Raw genomic sequence first — 23,057 nt, 5'->3', positions numbered from 1 at the left:
TGAATGCAAATAATCAAAAAGTGCAATTAATAGATAGCCATAAATCCCTGATTAGATAGTGGAGCCCATTTACCATACCATACATTAAGAGTGATGTGAATGCTACAAAAAAAGCAAAGCAAAACAAACAAAACAAATGGAATGTGTTTTCCTAAATTGCTCCCTCATGTTCCCCCTCTCAATGTCGTCTATGATAACACCATCTCAGAGGCTTGCCACAAGAGTGGCAGCCACCATGCCCATGCCATTAGCATCAGGATCTATGTGCCCCAAAGATTCACCAGGAGGGAGTGACGCTGACTTGGAAGAAAGCAGCAATAGATTTGAGCTTTCATGGGAGTAGAAGTATTTTAAAGATATATATCTATATCTATTCTTTAATTATGAATAGTGAGGAGGCCCACAGAGACCAGAGGATGATGTCAGTCCCAAGGAGGTAGAGTTACAGGTAGTTGTAAGCTACCCAAGTGGGAGCTGGGAACTGAACTTGGGTATTCTGGAGTTGCAGCAAAGGCTCTTTACCACTGAGCCATCTCTGTAGTCCAGGGCCCCTGAGTCACCAGAACATGAAAACTGGAAATAAGCCTATAAAGACCAACTAGCCTCTTGTGTGTGACCATAAGCAAGGATCCAGTGTTGCTAGTCTACTGCACTATCATTGCTTTCAGCCTAGGTGTCTGTTCCTAGAGTGGACTGCAGACAGTAACTCTTCTCACTATACAGAGACTGCCTGGTCTGACCTTGTTCTTTACCTGAACCATGGGACTTCCCTGAAGCTACAGCCTCTTCTTCCCACACTCTGGATTCTCTTCTAGATCTCTTCTTGTCTGTCTCTATCTTGTTCCTCTACCTTTTCAGAGAGGCACATGTTGCCCTGTCTCCAACAAGTACAGCCGAGCTTCTCATTTCCCCTGCCTTCTCAAGAGGACACCTCCCTGCCAATAATTACTTAGCTTATTTGGTGGTTTGCTTCTTTACAGGGCGTCTCATCCACTGAATAGTTGGACTTTGCTGCTTCCCAGAGTTCAGTTTTAAGTTGAATCAGCAATAATCTATACTTATAAAAAAAAACTTGACTGGCTATAATTTTTATAGTAAAGATGACTTTTGGCAATATCTGAGTTAAATATGTTAAGACTCCATTAGTCATTCCTTAAAAGTGAGCTTATGTCTCTGGCAACTGAACCTATTTTCTTTGGAAGGCAAATCCCTGGCATTTAAATTGGCAATGATACCAGTTAACATCAGATGGCTCCAAACCTTTACTTTCTGGTTATCTCTTGTAATATAAGTATTGCAAGGTTGTGATGAAGACAAGTTTCATCTCTATAAATGAGCAAGCAACGCTCAGAAAATTAAGTTTCACTATCACCTGGATCATCCATCACAGGGTTGCCATGTAAACCTTTGTCTTCTTCAATTCACAAACCCTTGATGCTCATATCTAAGAGAGTGACCTTCCCACACTTGCAGCTTTCTGAAGCATTAGTGGTAACACAACTTCAGTGTAACTGAGGACAGTGAGACACTAGCAGAAAAGGAAACAAGATTTCGGGAAGTCTGGACTGAAAGTATTGTTCCACAGTAGTTAAGTCTGCTGGTTCTTAGGCCTCTTCACCCCGCTCAGCTCAATAAACAATTTGTCCAATAGAAATGAAGATAATCAATAAGGTCTATTAGAAAACAGAATGGCAAGTCCTTTTCTCAGTAAACTCAAAATGGGGCACACTGTCAACTTGGAACATGAAGCATTCATACTCATATATGGGCAGAAAGAAAGTTCCAGAAGTAAGTTTATTTTAGGGATGCAAAGAGACTATCAACATTTCTCATGTGTCCTGCTGCTATCTGTAAAACATTTTAACAATGTCACACCCTGAAGGACTAAGGATTCTAAAATAATGAAAAGAGTATCTTCTCCGGTTACAAGACATCATGAGAGGGTGTGCAGCAGACATTTTAGGGGTCTCTGTTGATTGTGGTTTTGTAGTTACTTACTTACTATAATCTTAGCATAGTCATGTGACCTCTCCTTTGCACTTTGGTTTCCTTATCCAGGAAAGGAAATTGACTTAGGATCCATGTGCTAGGGTACTCCAAACAAGGAATGCTCGTGGAGATAACCTAGAACCCCTGCATAGATGTAGCCCAAGGCAGCTCAGTCTCCAAGTGGATTCCCTAATAAGGGGTATAGGGGCTGTCTCTGACATGAACTCAGTGGCTGGCTCTTTGATCACCTCCCCCTGAGGTGTGTGTGGGGGGGAGGTAGCCTTACCAGGCTACAGAGGAAGACAATGCAGACAGTCCTGAAAAGCTAGGGTCAGATGGCAGGGGAGGAGGACCTCCCCTATCAGTGGACTGGAGGAGAGGCATGGGAGAAGAGGGAAGGAGGGTGGGATTGAGAGGGGATGAGGGAGGGGGCTACAGCTGGGATACAAAGTAAATAAATTGTAATAATTAAAACATAAATTTAAAAAGTTTATAAATTAAAAAAAGAAAAATTAGATAGTATACCCCATGTTCAGTGCACAGTACAGTGTCTACCACAGAACCAGTTCTCAGTCCATGCCATGCTGTGAGTGACAACTGTTTTGAAGATCTGAGGTAGAGGACAATGTGTACATGAATAGCCAAATACTGTATCATGATAATAATAGACCAAAGATTTGTTATAAGCCAGTCTTATTGCCTAAATGCAGAAATGCCTTCCATTAGATGTCAGAATTAGTCGTATTAATTCTTCTGAGTAAGGCCTCCAGAGGCTTTTAAGGAAGCACTTTGATGCACTCTTACTTCTCTACTGACCATTTTCTCTTTGCTTTTTTAGCTATTTTGTATTTAAGTCTTCTTAAATATCACACAAATCCTATAAGTGCAGTCTCTTCACATAATACAAAACACAGAAGAAAGTCACTTTACCACAAGCTTCTTCTACTCAGCTTCTGCCTCCCCTTAGCCCCCCAGCACCACAAGTCAACGGATCAGAGGAACTTGTCTTCATATTCTTCAGACACTCATATGCGATCTTACAGGGTCACCAAATACTCTCGTCTCTACATTATTTCATTCTCGGTTCACTTTTAGCTGTGTACAGCCACCTCTTGAAAGTCTCCTTGATTATGCCAAGTCACGCCTCCATTAATTCTTACAGTGGCCACGTGCTGTGGCTGATCCTCTGTGTCTGTTTGTGTGATTATGTCATTCCTTCCCACATTTTGTATCTCAGATGGAATACTCCCCTAGGGAAAACTGCTCTTGGCAGACTCACTTCCACACCTCTGGGGAGTGGCATGCTTCCATCTCTTTAGTGATTAGCTCACAGGAGGAACCCAGCAAACATTTGTTGAGTTGAGTGGCTGCTATTCATTCACTAGATTGTCACCAGATTGTTAACAGTCCTGGTGTTCGGTTTGGAGAGGTGAAGGTTTTAAGCAGGGAACGTTCATTTAATTGGGATTAGGAACTCATTTTCAAAACCAAACAAAAGAAAACAAAAAACCTCAGAAGCATAAGGCTCTCCACTACTGAATGAACAAGATGCAAATTATTCCTACTTTCTGGAACCCTGCTTGCCAAGAATCACAGAGACTATCCGAGACTGTTCAAATGAACAAGGTATTTATTTCTAGATGGTCATCAACCATGAATGGCACCAAATTGTTTAACCTGGCGAACACAGGAGCCAAATGATTGTGTTTTCCTATCTGTATGGTTTATGTATAGCATTTCCTCTTTAAACTACAAGATAATCATAGTTGGGGAAATCCTTTCTTTTTCTCCTCCTTCATTTTACATTTTAATTAATTCTTTGAGAGTTTTCAGTTTCATAAGATGTGTTTTGATCATTTTCGCCGTCAACTCTTTCCAGATCCACTACTCCATCCCTATCCACAGAAATATCCATAGATCGATACACATGTCAACTCTCATCTCAAGATTCTTAATTTAGAGAAATTAACATCCTTTGTCAAATCAGGTAACAGTCATAGGTTCCAGGAAGTAAGGCCAGAACTTAACTTTTTTGGGGGGGCAAAATTTAAGATATAAGAGCTTCCCATTTCAAGTCTATTCTTCTAGGAATACAGTTCCTCAATGAATAAGCATGTGCTCCCTTCATGCACTGATCTGTGCCTTTGGAAAGGTCAAAATGGTACTGTTGGTTATCCAAGTCTAGGTCATTATGATTCTATGTCCTTTTACATTAAGTGAGATATTCTAGTATGAAGCCCAGGAATTACTCAGAATAATTCCAAATTAATTCTTAGTGAAGTGTCATATTTTTAGGTATTTTGGCTAGTGAAGTCCCAGAAGACACAGAGAAGCAACGACTCATAAATAAGTAAGTGCACTACAGGATGGATCTAGGCCCAGCACTGAGTAAGCTCCAGTCTCAAAGTCCAGATCTAGCACTGGATACCAGGCAATGGAGACCTCTATTGAGAGTGTGGGATCAACAGGAAAACAAGTTGTGGCTGTATGAAGCCACAAAAACTTAGGGCACTTTGTTATATAGCAACAGACAACCAGATCAACTATTCTTTAAATAGATGAGTAAATTAAAATTCAAACAAAAAGACACAGAACTATGTTTCCTAGAATTTGGTATCTTGAATCTTTGTCAAAACAGACAGAAGGAGCAAACACAGACTCTCATGGAGATGAGCTAAATGCACACACTTCTAGTGAGAATTTTTGAGTTCTTTAAAAACACAGAAATGTTATGGGAATACGTTTGTTTGTTTGTATATTTGTTTGTTATCTCTGGTGTGGGATATGGGGCTAATTTAAATTGTCCACAACAGCTGACTATGATTTACCTCCTGCTCTAGCAGGGGCATGGTTTTGCCAGCTGCAGTTAAATTTTTGCAAATGTATGATGATGCCAGAGCCCAAGAGGCAAGGAGGCTGCTGCTGCCCCTCCTCCTGCTGTTTGATCCTGTTGCCCTTGCTGTTTGCTCTTTTCTAGATTGCTGGTTGTTGGTTGGAGATATCCTGACTACAAAGATCAAATTTGTCCCAAAGTACTTTATGATGCCCCTAATCAACAGGAAGTAGTTTAAAAAGTTCTATGCCCCCTTTTCCCTCTAACTATCTTTGTCTTCTACCTGTGTTGGGGGGTGGGGGAAAGGACTGGTGTAGCGGGGTAGAAAAATAACCCAACAAAGTAGTGAAAAGTCTGGCTCCACACACTTCCACAGAAAACAAAAATAATTGCATCGCTCCTATTCTGCATCAAGGCGTTTTGGTAGACTATAGTTAAAAATAGAAACTATGTGATCTCAGAGGACCTTAGATACTGTGTGGCTCAAACTGCATATTACACGGATGAGCACAATAAAACCTACACATAACTCATACTCTCCCTTTGCAATACAGCTCTTCATCCTCTACAGGTCCATTTAGCTCTCACAGGCATTAAAAAAATAATCCATCTCAGGACCTGCTCAATTTGAAATACTGAGAGGAAAGAAACAACAGAGGATGCATGAAGGCAAAGATAAAGGATACTACTGTTATAGTCATCACTTCTGATCCTCCCACAGCCAAATTATGACAACCTCTCTTCTATTCCTTCCATTAAGTTCTTTCTTTCTTTCTTTCTTTCTTTCTTTCTTTCTTTCTTTCTCTCTCTCTCTCTCTCTCTCTCTCTTCCTTCCTTCCTTCCTTCCTTCCTTCCTTCCTTCCTTTCTTTCTTTCTTTCTTTCTTTCTTTCTTTCTTTCTTTCTTTCTTTCTTTCTTTCTTTCTTTTTTTCTAAATTAATCTCCTGGCTCCAGGCCTGAGGAACTATGCAGAACAAGCGCAAACATCTTTAGTTACAGGTCTCAGCACATGGTCCAAGTCCAACCTAAGATGTAGGGTGATCTAGACCTGCTCTGAAGCAAAGAACTTTCTGGAATCACGTGCTTCCCAATGTGGTACCTACTAGCTACATGTACCTTTTGAATATCTGCAATGAATGGAAAAATGAACTTTTAATGTTATAACGTTTGGGTTCATTAGCAGACAGTGCCACCCCAGTCTAGAAAGCTCAGTCTAGAAACCTCGCACTCTTTACAATAATGTGCCCTGGATATCTAAAACATCTCTCATCTGATCACTTAATGCCTCAGCAAGATAGACAGATTCCTGAGGCAGGGCTCAAACTTCTGTTTGAGGTTATTTGGAGTCCATAGTAATGGAGCCACTAAGAACTTAACATTCCATGTGTGAGACATAAGGGAGGAAATGTTTTCCAGGGGATTTCCTAACAGTATTTTCCTCAATTCTAGGACAACAAAAATCCAGTTTGTGGTCAATGAAAACTAGCAAGTGTCAAAGGGCATAAGAATTATCCATGTAATGGGATGATTTTGCAAAGTATTTGCCCATCACTGAAACTGCAGTCTCTTAGTTTGACCTTATGTGTGCAAAAATTGCATTCTGTCTGACTTACTGTATTGAATAGCCCCTGCTCCCTGCCCAGCTTCCTTCAGCTCTCCACACTTGAACTTCTGGTCTGATTCTTCCCAACCCCTTTCAATTCATTCATCTCTGGATGCCAATATTGTTGATCCCTTTACTTTGACTGCCACTGGAAAGGCTTCCCTGATCCTGTGAATCTGTACCCTATGAACTATCTGAATGCCTTCTAGTTTTAACTGAGTTGTCTCTCATGATTCTTTAAGATATATGCCACCCAGCTTGACACTCATGCCATGAGAGAAAGCCCACCTCTGTCATGTTAATGTTATTCTACTACACTTGCAGACAGGCGCCTAGCAAAACTGTCATCAGAGAAGCTTCACCCAGCAACTGATGAAAATAGATGCAGAGACCCACAGCCAGACATTAAGCGGAGCTTGGGAAATCCTGCAGAAGAAAGGAAGGAAGGATTGTAGGAGCCACGGGGGTCGAGGACACCACAAGAAAGCCTACAGAATTAACTAACCTGGCCACACAGGGGCTCACCAAGATTGAACCACCAACCAGACAGCATACATGAGGCTGACCTAGGCCCTCTAAGTAACGGCTGTGTAGCTTCATCTTCACATGGGGGTCCTAAGAGTGGGAGTAGGGGCTATTTCTGACTGTGTTGCCTGCCTTTGGGATGCTTTCCCCTAACTGGGCTGCCTCATCTAGCCTCAACAGGAAACAATGCGCCCAGTCTTACTGCAGCTTGATATGTCAAGGCTGGTTGATAACCATAGGAGGTCTACCCTTTTCTGAAGAGAAAGGGAAAAGTGGATGCCAGGTAGGGGAAGGGGAAGAAGGGGAATGAGTGGGAGGAGAGGAGGGAGGGGAAACTGCAGTTGAGATGTAAAGTAAATAAATAAATTGATTAATTAAAAGATTTATACTATTTGGGAAGGTATTATAATTATGTTGTGGCTTCCCTAGCAAATTATAAGGAAATTAGTATAGTGTGGGGTCATGTTAGGGTACTGGGGAGATAGCTTTGTTACTATAGTATAAGTATGAGCACTTGAGCTCTAGGACTCATGTAAAAACACTAGCCATGGCAACACACATCTGTAATTTTAGCCCTGGGGAAGTACAGATATGAGGACCCTTGGAGCTCACTGGCTGGCTAGTCTAGCCAAACTGGAGAGGTCTAAGTTCAGTGGGAGAACCATCTCAAAAAAATAGTGTGGACAGTGACTGAAGAAGACATCCAATGGCTATGTCTGGTCTCCATGTACATGCATCCATGCCTGTGAACATGTACATGCATGCACAAATAAAGTAGACAGCAACTGAGGAAGACACCTGACACTGACCTCTAACCTCCATACAAATACATGCACTTAGGCACCTATGCCCACATGCACTATCAGGAGAATACAAATGTACACAGATCATTTTAGTCACAATCTTTACCTTCCACAGAACATGTGATACAGTGTATAAATATGGTGCTCAAGAAATGCTAACTGACAAGTACAGAGAGATAGCTCAGTGAAATGCCCAACCCATAAGCCTGAGTACCAGCATTCAGTTTTCCCCAAATCTATATGTAAGATTTCTCATGTGGTAATATGCAATTGTCATTCCACTGTTGGAGAGACAGGGACAGGTCCCTTAGGCTTGATCATTAGCCAACCTAGCTCTTTGGTGAGTTTAAGGTCAGTGTTTCAAAAAACAAGGATAAATGACACTCAAGTGTGCCCTCTGGCCTGCACATACACAGACACAGACACATATATGCACGCGTGCACACACGCACACACACACACACACACACACACACACTCACAGAAAGAGAAAGACAGAATGAAAGAGGCAGGGAGATAGACAACCATCTTGGTTCATATCACTTGGCAGCAGTTAAAATGCCAAACTGTTCCCTGGTATTGGTTGGTTTATTGAGATAGACAGATTATAAATGAGATGAGTGCCTGAACTTGATTATGAAGAGCTATTTTTAATGTAGGCACTTCCTACATTCTTGAAAATGCTTCAAAGACGTTCAAATTAAACATGACATTAGTGAGTCATATTCTATAACTGATGGCAAATTAAGTATGAGGGGCGTTTTTTTTGTTTTGTTTTCTTGCATTCAAATTTCTATGCTGTTTAAAATATTAATATTTTTGGCAATTTTTCAGACAGAGGAGTTTGAACTAATAAGTTAAAAAGTGACCAAACATGAAGGTACCATAGATGAATGGGTGATGATGAGTTCAGCCTGGGAAGACTTGCCATATCCCCAAGTGATACTAAAATACATTCTCAGGTGGATGCTACTTACATGCTCAATACATGAACAATGTTAAGTGAAAAATAAAACACTAACAACATCACTTCCTTCCATTTGCTGAACAAATCTGTCCATTAACCAGAATGGAGTCTCCCACTTTGAATACATTTCACACTTCATTGTTGCTTTCCTAGTATAATTAAAATGTAGCAGGTAGCTGAAGCAGGGGAGGGAATGCCTACATTAAAAAATATCTCTTCATAATCAAATTCAAGCACCTATTTCATTTATGTTCTGTCTACCTTAATAAATCAACCAATACTTCATTTTATAAGCTGGATAAAGCTCTATTAACCCATTTTATACATTTCAATTTTAAAGTGACTATTTATTCATAACATTACCTAATTAATTTATTCTATCAGTATCCTCTGTCTTGTATGTGCTAAGCAATGTGTATACCCAGAGCTTACATGTAGAAGATGGAAGTGACTGCCTTCTGAGCTCTTCTCCTAACAGGAGAAACTCAGGGAATGAAATACAGGCAGTGTGTATGTGCCCTGCTGTCTGATACCAGGTGCGGCCAAACACAAAGGGTTCAAGCTGAGAGAACGTCGGAGAAAGAATGAAGAAAAAAAAAAGGAAAGGTTGGCATCATACACACACAGTCACACACACACACACACGGATGGAATTTCAAATGTAGATCAGATATTCAAATATGATCTTGATAATATCAAGGATGTCCGTCCATACCCTGGCAATCAGGTCTCTACAAGCAGATGACTTTGGCTTCCTAAGTCACAACAGCTAAAGCGTAAGACTGCTTCTATGGGCATGCAAGACAAAGTAGTTGGGACATGCAAGGCTTGCTGGCACAGTACCTGCTTTTTGTGTGTTTGCTTGCTTGTTTTGTTTTGTTTTCTGGGGTTTTTATTGGGGTGGGATGTCACTTGAGCAATAATAGGAGATTTTGATAGAGAGATGTGAAGACTAACAGGGAATGGCTTCTCATAGGGGGATTTCAACGTGGATGCAAAGTGAAGGTATGAGGCATTTATAAAATGTGGTCGGACATAGAATTCACCAGCAGCACAATGGGAGTGGAGAAAACCATGTCTTATATTACTACCCAAGGCAAGACTGATGGCTTTGGCTTAGGAAAGCAACCAGGAGCATATGTGAAGAAGTCAAGGTCCCACTGAGAAAAGACTTGCCCAACTTCACACTGGCATCCTGCATCCCCAGGAGATAGATTCTCCTCTCCTTCATGCTGATGTCTCCTCATTCCCCTCTGCTTGAGTTAGTTTGACTAGGTCACAGTTCTGTGAGCCTTCCCAAAACAGATGAGGTGTCATTGGCCTGAGTTATGGAAGGCACTGGCCATTCTCCCTGGCTCTCCCTGCTCTACAATGTGTCCAATTTACAAGTATTAGAATGCCTTCCTCTGACCCTCAGTGGATCTTTATCTTACTTCAGGGTAAATAAATCATGTTTGAGACATCACATTGAACAAATTCAATTTGTCTTCATGAAAAATAGCCCTTGGAAAAATGGGCAGCATTGTGTCCTGATTAAGACTGTCCTCCGAGTCAGACTCTGTGCAAGCCCATCCAAGCTTTGTCATTCCCCGGATGTGTGACCTTGGCCTAGTGACTACATTCCAAGCCTCCACTGGCTCTTCTGTTACACGTGGGTAACATAGGTGCCTGCCTCTTAGTAGTTTTATAGATAAGATCAGAAAATTATGAAGTAAATTCTAAACCAATGTTTACTAAGTAGACATTCACATATTACGTGATCAAAACCTATGAACTTCAGACTGTATTTCTAGTCAATGAAGAGACACACTCAGGAGAGCCATACACTACAATTATATCACATGACTGTGTACTTAGCTTTGGTGCTCTTTCTGAGCACGAACAAGAAGGAAATTTGTAATTATTGAACTCGCAGTGAAAGCTGGTGCGATGTAAGCCAGCTAAGAATGGATGGAACTAAGAAATGAATCGAATGGAATATTTGTGCCAGAGAAGTTCCCAGGGCAAACAGAGAGCTGGAGTCAGGTCAGAGGGCTTCATGACCCACTTTAATTCTGTCGTCTGTAAAATGAGGGTGTCTGACCAAGAGACTCCCATGGTTCTCTTTTCCTCTAGCTTTCTATTTACTGGGGCAAGAGATCATGCTGGCTATCAATGACTCCTACACCTTTTCAGTCTTGCTACTTAATGAGCACCGTGCTCAGTGATGGTGTACAACAGCTGGTCAATACTATACTGTTTGGAAGGTCTTCAAGGCTTTGATTAGGAATCGCCTTCTAAAATGTGTTGGCTGGAGCAACAGTCTTCTGTAGGGTCATACTACACATGTTAAGACAAAGAACAAAATGCAGAATTTAAAGGTCCGAGAAGGAACCTGCTATGAAAGACACAGAGGCTAAAGCATTTATCTCCATCCTGAGCCCTGAGGAGAAGGGTCATCTGGCTCATGAGCAGTTGTCAATCCTTGACACTTAGGCTGGGGCTTTCTGCATTGCTCCCCAGTATATCCAACTCATTAACAGACCAGAAACTGCAGCCAGTTTAACTCAGAACTTAATCTGAGTTCCAGTCACTAGTCTGCAATTTCAGTTCGTTATTTCATCTATTTCCTTTTAAAGTTTGTAATAATTTATGCTCTGATTTGCTGTTTATTTGTGTTACAGCAGGTGTTATCTAAAGCAACAGGGGAACAGTGTTTGTGTGTTTGTGGTTTTTTTGTTTTGTTTTGGCTTATACTGCCACTTCACAGTCTATCAGTGGGAGAAGTCAAAACAGGACCTCAAGCAGGAAATCAAGAAAAAGCCACAGAGGAACACTGCTTACTGGTTTTCTCTCAGTGGCTTGTTAGGCCTGCTTTACTATTTGAGCCAGGACCACTCGTCGTCCAGGGGTGGCACTGTCCATGGTGGGCTGGACTTCCCATATCAGTCATGAATCAAAAAAACACCCTCACAGGCTTGCCTGTGGGCCAATTCAATAGAGATATTTTCTCAAACTGAAGTTCCTTCATCCCAGCTGACCCTGACTTGTGCCAAGTTGACAAAAATATCTAAGACAGTCTAACTTGGATCAGTTATCTGCTATAGTTTATAAGTTAGGTTCTATTTAACAGTGGAAATAGCACCGTAGAATGGATGGAGCCTGTAAAACCCTTGGATGACAGCATCAAACACATATATAAAATGCTGCTATGTCAGGCTGTATCCCAAACCCCACCTCCACCACCTCCCCTAACAGTCACAACAGTTCTATGTGGTGTGTCCTGGTGTGACTTCTGGGAAATGGCAGCACAGAGATGCTGTGGAATTTGTGAAAGGCCACATGGTAAGTGGTGGAAGCAAGAACTATAATTAGAATGTTTGTCTCCAGAGCCTGAATCTCAACAATGACACTATTGTGTGGAGCCGCTGGTGACATTCTTTTGTTAGCATTGAGCCTGCCCTTGTGTTAGATGCTGCTGTCCATGCTTAACTCACTACTGCATGAGGAAGGGACCCTAAAATTGACATAAGGCACACTAGATGGTCACATTAGAGCAAGATGGTGTACCTACAGAATGTCATTCATTGATTATGCCCATCAAGTAAAGTAAGGAGGGAACTTTGCCAACTACCAGGGAACTACTCTAAGCAGAAATGCTATGAAATACCTTTGATGGAAAAGAAAATCAGGACACTAGAGAGCAAAGATTAATGAGCCAGTTTGATAGCTTCCAAATCTTACTGAAAAGCCATATCACAAAACCATTAGGGAGAGTAGGTACTAGATGGTGGACTTTGAGCCCAAACACCACTTTTGGACTCACTAGCTATACATCTTTCATGGTGTAACTAAACTTCTCTAAAGCTGGGGCTCTATCTTATTACAAGGGATTAAAACTATTTTATTTATACAGTTGTTTTGGAAATTCAATGAAAAAGTTTAAGTGCCATGAACAGTGCCTAGAACTGAGTAGATAGTAGAAATATTAATTTTCTTTTTTTTTGGCGTCACTCATTTTTAAAAATTTTCTTATACAGCACAGTGTGCTCAATGAAAAGAGACTGATTTCTGGGTGTATAAATATTGGAAAGTCACATACTTTCCAATGTGGAGAAAACAGAATTGTAGCCAGACTCTCTTGACCAGTCATGGGCACAAGGGTAATTTTGCCACAAGTAAGCAAAATTTTTTATCTTTAGATTTACTTCTAAACAAGAAAATCTCATTTGTAAATCCATGTTGTTATAGCAACAGCCCTTCTACAGACCTTGCATCCTTAGGGATGGAACAAAACACAACTCTGATAGCAAAGCAAACATCCATAGTGTTCAACATTAGATAAATTGCTGAGTCTTCAAAAATGACATCAGCCTCTTAGTTTGTTTTATTCTGGGAAGTTTATTATGATGTAAATATTCCCAACCCCCCAATTTTTTTATTAATCACACTTTATTCATATTGTATCCCCACATAAGCCCCTCCTTCCTCCCCTCCCGAACCCACCCTCCTTCCCCCTTCTTCCCACATGCCCCTCCCCAAGTCCACTGATAGGGGAGGTCCTCCTCTCCTTCTTTCTATCTTAGTCTATCAAATCTCATCAGGAGTGACTGCATTATAGTCTTCTGTGGCCTGGTAAGGCTGCTCCCCACTCAGGGGGAGGAGATCAAAGAGCAGGCCAATCAGATTATGTCAGAAACAGTCCCTCTTCCCATTACTATGTGACCCACTTGGACTGAGAACCTGCCACAGAGGGCCTCTAAAAGGCTCTCCCCTGCAGACTATCAAAGCAGACGCCGAGACTCATGGCCAACTGTTGGGCAATGTGCATGGAATCTTATGTAAGAAGTGGGAAATAGTAAGATCTGGAGAGGACAGCAACTCCATAAGGAGAGCAACAGAACCAGAAATTTGAACACAGGGGTCTTCCCAGAGACTCATACTCCAACCAAGTACCATGCATGGAGGTAACCTAGAACCCCTGCACAGATGTAGCCCATGGCAGTTTAGTGTCCAAACCCCCAATTTTTGAACAATTCATATGAAATAAGCGTATGAAACAAGCACTCTTTGCAATTGATAACATGTTCAAAAGTGCTGCATAAAATGATTCACTGTCACCTCATTGATTCCCCTTGCTCTCTCATCTTATATTCTCCCGTAGAACATTGATTAACACCTCGTTCCATTTTCTGCAAGATCTTCATTGTAACTAAATTATTATTTGTGCCATAGAATTATAATTCTAAGAGAATATGTTTTATGCTATGACTGATGGATAAAATATGCTTTTAACTTGCAGGGCAAGACCAATTTTCTAATACTTGGGTTCTAGTTGCTCAAATGCATTACTATTGTAAAGCACCAATTATGACTAATAGTGGCATTATTCTATTCTTACCCTAGTAAGTGCTTGGTGTGGTAAAGCCTTAAAGACTCTGAAGTTTGGCACTCAATTTCGTTAACTACAGGAAATAGTTGATTTCATATAGATTATTACCTTAATGTCACACCCACCCAGTAAGTGGTGTTCAATGTGTATTTATATCCACCTCTTTGAATCTTGTCAAATGAAGCCTACTCTGCAAGTCATATTTGCTTAGTGTTGAAGTTTTTTGTCATTTTTAAGCAAATATTTTCATATTTGACAAAAATAAGATTTGAGCTCTTACTTTCCACCCGAGTCCCTAAATCTCTTCCATTTTAGAGCTGAGCATTAGACCAGATATTAACAATCACAAAAAAAAAAAAAAAAAAAAAAAAAACCCAACAAGGGAATACAGATATTTGCCTCCAGCAGCAGAAGAGGGAATCAGGTCCTCAGCTAAGTCCCACCGGAGAAGTCACAAACTGTCATACTTTCAGAGTCCAACTATCCAACTCTTCCATTAGCCATAAACAGAAATTCTTCCAAATGGTTGTTTTACCCTTCAACCCTGACATGTCAGCTAACAGGCAAGTTTTATAAGTTCTAACCTTCAACTGTCTCTGAGTTATTGCTCTCTATGCTATGCCTAAGTGTGTGTTTAATGTGCAGTGTAGAAGCTAATTGAGACTTACATTTTTAAAAATTAAATCTAAGAACACCGTGAAACAGTTACATCAATAAAGGTCAATTGTAATCATGTGAACTTAAAACCTAATGGAGTAAAGGCCACCTCTCACACATAAAATGCTAAAAACTTCATGTCATCACATTCTCACTTGTAAACACTAGATAGAATCTGGTTTTGTCCCTTTCTTAACTGAAATATTGCTCTAAACCTTGCATGTTGATGAAGAGCACCAAAGTTCAAAATTTATGTATCGAGTGCCATCTACAAACAGATGGTAATGTGTTCCAACACGAACAGATGGCCTGAGACTCATAGCAGCTACATGGAAACTGACCAACGCAGCCTTCCAAAGTTGATGCTGGGAAATGAAGAGCCACTCTGTATTCTACACAGAACCGTTTTCAAGACAGAGCTATGACATGCTAGAGCCGCTTTCGATTACGTATTCATGAACTTTAACTATGGGTATTAGGGAATGATCCATTCTTAAGCCTGAAGCTGTATCTCTTAACTTGTTTTTTGGACACTGTTACTTCACCCAAGTACTAGTGAGCCCCACCATGAGTGACAGACGGAGGCACACAGAGAAAGTATGCGTAAAAATCTCAGCTTGTTGGGGAAGCACATGTAAACCCTTGTCCTCTGGAGAGGTACATATAACCTGAGATACCTTAAGGCAGCCATCAAGCATCAAAGTGCATCAGTTTCAGGTAGGAAAGATGGAGAAAGAAACAGACCAGCCAGCAGATACAGCTGGAGCAAGCCAAGCACAAAAATACATTCTGTGGTTCAAAAACACCATAAATATCCATGATCCCATTGGGAAGTTTCAAAGGAAGGCCTCACTGTTCACTTTGTTATGACTCTTTTTTATTTTTTTTTTAATCCATAAGGCGTTGTTTTATTGCCTGTCCATTAGCTTTTGACATCAAGATGAGAAAATGTATTACCCGAGCAGCAGATTAGCGTCCGTGACCTTCTCATTAGTAAGTTAATTATATTGATTCTACACACTCAAATCACTAAATTAAAAAGACCTCAGAATACACACATGTTATTTTGGAACAGTGTTCTCTTCCCTTGCATTCCAACCCGTCTAAATAACACTCTGAGCACCAGAAACGAGAGTTTTGTCCAAACACACATCCCTTAGAAACTAACTAAGCAAAACAATGGAATACAGCTTGTTTCCTCTCATTTCCACCTTACCCTTGCAATAGCAGAAAAGATTTTCCTCCTCACACTGGAGATTGTCAGTGAACCACAGTGATGGGCATGCAGGTATAATTTAACTGCCAACATTTTTAGATGATTCTTGAAGGTCAATTGTACTCACACATTTCAACTCTTGCCTGATGAAATGATTCATTACTACTAAAATTGGTGAAAAACAATACTTTCGCTTTATCCTTCATTTTTCTCTGAATTATTCACCCAAAGTGGTCAAAGACTATAGGATTGCAAAAACATTATGATGATGGAGAGAAGGCTACAAACTACTTTAAGTGATAGAAATGACCCTAAATTTGGAGTCTTAGCATGAGAAGAACTGAAAACAAATAAAAGTTTGTATTCATCATCATCTTGAAATCAAGTGTCATGAGACACCACTTTCCCACAGTCCTTTGCTCTCTTGCTCTATGCTTCCCTTTCCTCCAGTGTGTACTTAACACATTTATACAGTCTTACTTACAATTGTGAAGTTCATGACTTTGAGAATCCAGATGGTCATGGCCAAGTTCACCAGTATTAAAATCATGAGGAGCAGGACAAAGAAATACAGGCATCTCTTCCTCCAGCCGTAAATCCCCACTTTGTAAATGTGTGGCCCCTCAGAGCTGGGCATGGCGCTCCGATGGTGTGAGTACTGTTCCTGAGGCATCTGAAATGAAGCAGGTACAGGGAAGCACTCACGTTAAACCTCTGGAAGAGGGAGGCAAAAGGCATGGCTGAGTAATACTCCATTGTATAGATGTACCACAGTTTCTGCATCCACTCTTCAGTTGAGGGGCATCTGGGCTGTTTCCAGCTTCTGGCTATTAAAAATAAGGCTGATACAAACATGGTTGAGTAAATGTCCTTATTGTGTACTTGAGCCTCTTGTGGATATATGCCTAGCAGTGGTATGGCTGGATCTTGAGGAAGCGCTATTCCTAGTTGTCTAAGAAAGCGCCAGATTGATTTCCAGAGTGGTTGTACAGGTTTACATTCCCACCAGCATCCTCTCCAACATGGAGAGCAGTCTTATCAGGCCATAGAAGATGACAATGAAGCCACACCTGATGTGATCTGATAGACTAAGATCAGAAGGAAGGAGAGGAAGACCTCCCCTATCAGTGGACTTCGGGAGGGGCATGCATGAAGAAGGGGTAGGGAGGGTGGGACCGGGAGGGGAGGAGGGAGGGGCTTATGGGGGGGATACAAAGTGAATAAAGTGTAAATAATAATAATAATAATAATAAGTCATGGCTGTACCTTCTCACCTTTCTGACAGCTCTTAAAAGTCTTTGTCCCCTGGACAAAATTGGCTCTCCTGGGTGCTCGCTTCAGTCCCTTTACTTGATGCAACCTTATTTCTTGATGTGTGTAAAGATACCCATGCATATCTTTGAAGGTAAGGAAGTCCTGGAAGCCATTTTCTAAAGGAACTTTTAGAATCCCAACTATGTTTTGAAGGAGGTATTCAGAGGGCCCCCTAAGTTCTGGGGTGCAATGTGAAATTAGTCTGAGTAAATAAATTAACCCCAACACTGTGCATGTGTAGCACAAAAATAACTAATGAGGAAATTTGCTTTGAGAGTTAAAAACAAAAGTCTCAAATGCAATAATTTTGCCTTCAATAGCGGACCCTTGGACCTTTTCTCCCTCTGGAGTTAGAAATAGTCTTGTGGACCCAACTTCAGCTGCCTGCTGAAACTTCACCAAGAACAGTGACTACACCCTTCTCTCCTGTGTGTTAACGTCTGCTGTGCTTGGATTGCCGGCCAAGCCCCGCTTCTGCACTACAAATGATCTCAGTTCTACCACTCAGCTCCCAATAACTCTCCTATAGATTACAGATGTCTTGTAGAGGATAGGGACAAAACAGGCTCATCATTCACTGGCATTTTTATGCACGAGCATCAATCAGAAGTAGAAAGAATGTCGTGGAAGCCTCAAGGAAATGAGACCTTTATTTTCCATTTAATCATTCTGTGAAAGAAGGAAGTGATCACAGAATCTTGGAGTCGTATCTGGAAGGCCCTTTAATTTCCATCTGCTAATTTTCTGAAGGGTCTGAGTGAGGATGAGAGAAGTTAACCTCTGTCCTTGACTATAAGACTTCTGGAACAGCAAGGAGATGCACAACCTAAGACTCTGGGCATACAAATGTTGCAATTCTTGACCTGTGGCACACTCTGGAGGCAAGTGTAGACAAACCCATGATGTTGTCAGCTCACTTCAGCTGTTTCAACGTGGGTCACCACAACTAAGAGTATCACTACTTATTTAGGTGTGAAATGATAATTTGTTGGAAAGATATGCTCAGGAAACCCAAGAAGGTGGAGATATAAATATAAAAAAAATTGTACAAAGTTATATGTTAACGGAATACAATGGTTACTTTGAGTGATGAATGGTTAAATTTCTTTTTTGTTTGTTTTGTTTTAATTTAACTTTAATTTTTATAATTTATTCACTTTACGTTCCAATCATAGCCCCTCCTCCGGTCACACCCTCTCTCCCTCTTCTCCACTATTCCCCACCCCTATTTTTCAGAAAGGGGGAGCCCTCCTCCCTTACCATCTGACTCCAGCCTATCAAGTCTCATTAGGACTGCTTGCATTTTTTCCCTCCATGGCATGGTAATGGCCCCCACCAGAGGGAAGTGATCGAAGAGCAGGCAACAGAGTCCATGTCAGAGACAGCCCCTGCTCCCCTTACTAAGAAACCCATATGAAGACTGAGCTGCCTGTTGGCTACATCTGAGTAGGTGGCCTAGGTCCTCTTCATGCATGCAACGTTGGTTGGTTCCTGTCTCCTCAGAGTCCTTCTATTACCCCACTCTTTCTATGACTCCCTACACTCTGCCCAAAGTTTGCCTGTGAATCTTAGCATCTGCTTCGATCCCCTGTTGGGCATAGTCTTTCAGAAGACATTTATGGTAGGTTCCCATAGTTACATTTCTAAAGGCACCTACAGTCTGTATCATTAAGTGAAAATCACAGAATTTGCACCCAATAACTAGTAACAGCATTGCTACCCCCATTACCCTATAGGTAGATAAGCCTGAATTCTCTTAGTTTGGAATGCCATCACTCAACCTCAACTAAGTATCAAAAATCCAAAAGAAACCTAACAATTACAACTACTGATCTCCAACAATAGAACCTGGGGCTCAGTGAGACCATTGGAAAAAAGCTTCCCAGGGGATTCTAAACACTGGGAAAGCATCTGAAAACATAGCTTCCCCTTTAAAACTTTTTTCATAATATAAATTTCAGATAATATCTTATAACTATCATGTTTAATATCAAGAAAGCAGAATTCCTTGAAACAACTCCAAAGAACCCTTGGGGTCCCAGGAAGCAGTGACTTTTTTGTCCATTATTGACTGGTGGGGATTTCAAAACCCTGTCAGATCACAAGGTCAGAATTCAGGTCCGTTGTTGCATGGCTTAATGGCTTTCTCTCAGTGGCAGTGGGCCTTATCTTCCCACCGTACCCCCAACTCTTCAGTTTCCAAGTCTATGGCATGAATCAAGAGCAGAAAAGGCAGGGAAGGAAGCTCCTGAGAGTGGTGATAGTGGAAGTCCTTACCAGGCAAATGTAAGATAGCACTACAATTTGTATCAGTGACCCTACACAATTGGGGAACTCACATGGGCAGAGGACATTATGCTTTCTCATTAAGGATCCAAACATGTCAAATTGCTAAAAACAAATAAGACAATCTCAAATAGTTTTTCTGGTTCCTTCTTAGAAAAATAATTATTGTCTAACAAATGAAGTTAAAAATCTCAAGTACTTATTGGGACAGGCTTCTTTGAACAACCTGGAAGAGGGCCCAGTAATGGAAGAACACAGTCAAATATTCCTGTGGCGCTGACAGTTATGGATGTTGTCACTAGAATTCATTAGGCCTTGTCTTTCTCTACTCTGATTTCCCTTCACCTTGGGGCTTTGGAGGACTTACAGGTACCCTGGAGATTTAATTAGGACACTGAACCAACAGTTCATACAGCTGGGACAGTGTGGTATATGTTTATGTGGCTTGCAGCATCCATACAGGTACACCATTGATGGCTCTCCTGTTGTCAGAACGTGTTTCGAGAATGTTTCTTTCAACCCATGGCATCCACTCACTGGACCTGGGGACATGACAATGTTGAACCAGCAGGATACACTGTGGGTAAATGTGACCCACCGCGGACAACATCATAAATATATGGACAGCAAAGAAGGGATATATCAGAAGGAACAGGACATTTTCCCATTATTTAAATCTACAGTTTAGTTTCACAGTCACCTAGTCAAAACAGAAATTCTCTACTCTCAGGAAAACACTTAGTTTCTCATATATAATTACACTCTGCTTGCTTTTTTTTTTAATGTGGGAATCACAGAAAATAGAACTAATTAGAATTCTTATTTCTATAGGTTATAAACAACAGGCATATTCTTATGTAGAATTGTCATATTTACATATGATAACGATCAATAATTAAAACTTTCTGTCAAAACTGTCATGGGAGACAATTACCTTCATTCTGTCTGTACACAAAACTACAATTGTAAATAGTTGTAAAATGAAAAGACAACTGAAAGATGTGTGATCCCAAACTATTGATGTGAGACAGTTGAGTATTAATAATATTATTCTAGCCTTTACAATATCATGATTTTAAAGCTAATGATTTAATTTCCTTTCTTGCTCTAAATACATATTAACATTTGTAACCTAAGTTTTTCCAAGTCCTAGGGTTTTCTTTTTCTTTTCTTCTTCTTCTTTTTTTTAATAATTACCTAAACTGTTTACTTAAGCTTCTGCACTCACAAATCTAAGGTCCTTCCAGAGCCCCATCCCTAGAGAACCCCATACACAGCAGAGGCTTAGGCGGAGCCACAGACAATGCAGCCCCCACCAGCCCAGGGGAGAGACAGTATACCTGTCCCAATGGGTGAGGCTCCTATGCTTGAGAAAGCCCAAGAATCACCCTGAGAGATGGCTTAAAAGACAGATCAGTTGGCCTCACCCCAATATGTTAAAATTCAGGAATTCTAAGGTGACTCATGAATTTGTATTTGTAGATAGCGTTAAACTGACTGTGACACATGAACCACCTGGGGCGCATGCTCTGAAGCATAAACCAAGGCTGGCATAGAAATGTAACCCAGGCACCTTCTGTCTCCCCAGCCTTCCTCTGGATCACCATCTTCCTCCCCCCGCCTTCACAATGCTATATGGTTTTGCGGCATTCCTTCCATGGGGCTGTTCTTTCCAGCACTGTCTTCCCAAATTGTACTTAGTTCTAAAATGCATTTTTAAAGGAAGGTGGTTATTTTCTTGCTGCCTCTAATTAATTAACTGTTAAAGCAACAATTAACTTTATTACAGCTTTACTGGGGCCTAATTACTCACTAGCTCATCTTCTACACAATTTCTGTATACAAATAAAAAAAACCTAGCAATATAGCTATTGTTATTAGGAGTTATTATTTAACAAATGGAATAGAAATAAGTAATACAGTTAATAAAACCAAGCAATAGAGTCTGAACAGAAGTAAATTTAATCATGTTCTTCATAGTCTTTGATATTTTCCTATTCCTATTTGTTTTCCTATTCTCATTACTGCCCAGGCTTTTCATATCTTTGTTTGGTTGTGACAATTTCATCTTCTGAAATGGTCTATTAGAAACATCCATCTTCAAATTTTGTTGGATTTTTCTTATTGTTCACTTTCCTTAGAATGTCTGCAGTTTTGTGACTTACCAACTTCCTACCTGGAATATTTATGCTGATTGTTGTTTATTTGTTTGTTTTTTGTTTGTTTTTTGTTTGTTTTCCTGTGTGTTCATGAGACTGTGGGCTCAGAGTTTACTATCTTTGTCTCTGACTACTGTATTTCCTAGATCTCTATGATTTAATGTTCTGTTTCTCCTTAGAGATGAGCACCTGATGTCATCCATTCATTTTGTACCTCTATGAAGATAAAAGTCAGCTTCATCTTCTAACTCCAGTTTCTATATTTAATTTATCTATCTAACTATTCTTCAACTACTTGTCTGCTCAGCAACTAATTCTAGAGTGTTGATTAAATACCACAAACTCTACTATATTCTAAAGATATGATCAGGAACAGAAATCCCTTTGCCTTCATGAAGCTTACAGTGTCTGGATGATGGAAGGGAAGTGGAGATGTGTAGAGACACAAACAGGATAATATTAAGTGCCTAAAACATAAAACTAGGAAGGTTTAAGGAGATCTTTTTTTAGAATGACTAACCATTAAAGAATTATATCAAAATGTAATGTCTGATTGGGTCTGAAAGGATAAGAGAGAAAAGTACAAGTAGGACTAAAAAGCATCCCAGGCAGTTGGGGTAAAGGCACAGACAGTATTCTGATGCACAAGCAGCCACAGGTCTGGCTTGAGACAGTTAAAGCAGAAATGAGCTTGAGATGGGGTAAAGGAGTAGCTGAAAACAGAGAAGGCTGGGCCCTGAAGAACCTAATTTAGAAGTTTGGGGGCTATTGAAAAGGCAATGAAATACCACAGCCATACATGAAATCAAAATCCAGCTGATAACTTTGCAAAGCGTATAGCAGTATCCAGACTATAATAGTGATAAAAATAGATACTTGTTCCATGATGGTAACAACTTTTTCTTTGTCTTCTATGATTGATCATACATTCAGTAACTGCACAGATGAGAATAGTTGAGGCAAATAAATTTTATACAGCTAAATATGCTTCCTAAAACATTGTCTTACATAGATGAGGAAGAGATTGTAAGTAATTTCTTCAGGTAACAGTGCCTTCTATAAATGATAGGGCCACAATACGCATGAACTTACAGCAGCTGTGGCTGTCTTCACAAAGCTTCATTGACCTGCACCATCAACATTCCAGCATGGAAGGGGCTCCTGAGCTTCTAGCCCTAGCTGAGGAGGTACTGACAGTTCATGGCTAGGAGAAGTAGTCACTTTTCTTTTGTTTCTTTGGGAATGAAGGCTTTTTTTGTTTGTTTGTTTGCTTGTTTTTGAGACAAGGTTTCTCTGTGCAGCCTTGCCTATCCTGACACTTGCTCTGTGGACCAT

The 23,057-nt window shown here is 40.5% G+C and overlaps 1 protein-coding gene across 2 annotated transcripts in view; it reads right to left on the bottom strand.

Annotated features, from left to right (window-relative positions):
- Sgcd (sarcoglycan delta) overlaps nt 1–23,057 on the bottom strand; it is a 935,702-nt gene that overhangs the window by 353,700 nt on the left and 558,945 nt on the right. For both annotated transcript variants that reach the window (XM_060363800.1, XM_060363799.1), the window contains one exon: nt 16,448–16,636. In XM_060363800.1, the coding sequence (XP_060219783.1) occupies nt 16,448–16,636 (189 nt within the window). The remainder of the gene's footprint in view (nt 1–16,447; nt 16,637–23,057) is intronic.

The sequence above is a fragment of the Meriones unguiculatus genome, chromosome 11 (genome assembly GCF_030254825.1).
Source record: "Meriones unguiculatus strain TT.TT164.6M chromosome 11, Bangor_MerUng_6.1, whole genome shotgun sequence".
Lineage (NCBI taxonomy): Eukaryota > Metazoa > Chordata > Mammalia > Rodentia > Muridae > Meriones > Meriones unguiculatus.
The sequence above is the reverse complement of the archived record's forward strand: the minus strand, read 5'-3'. Positions and strand labels throughout refer to the sequence as shown.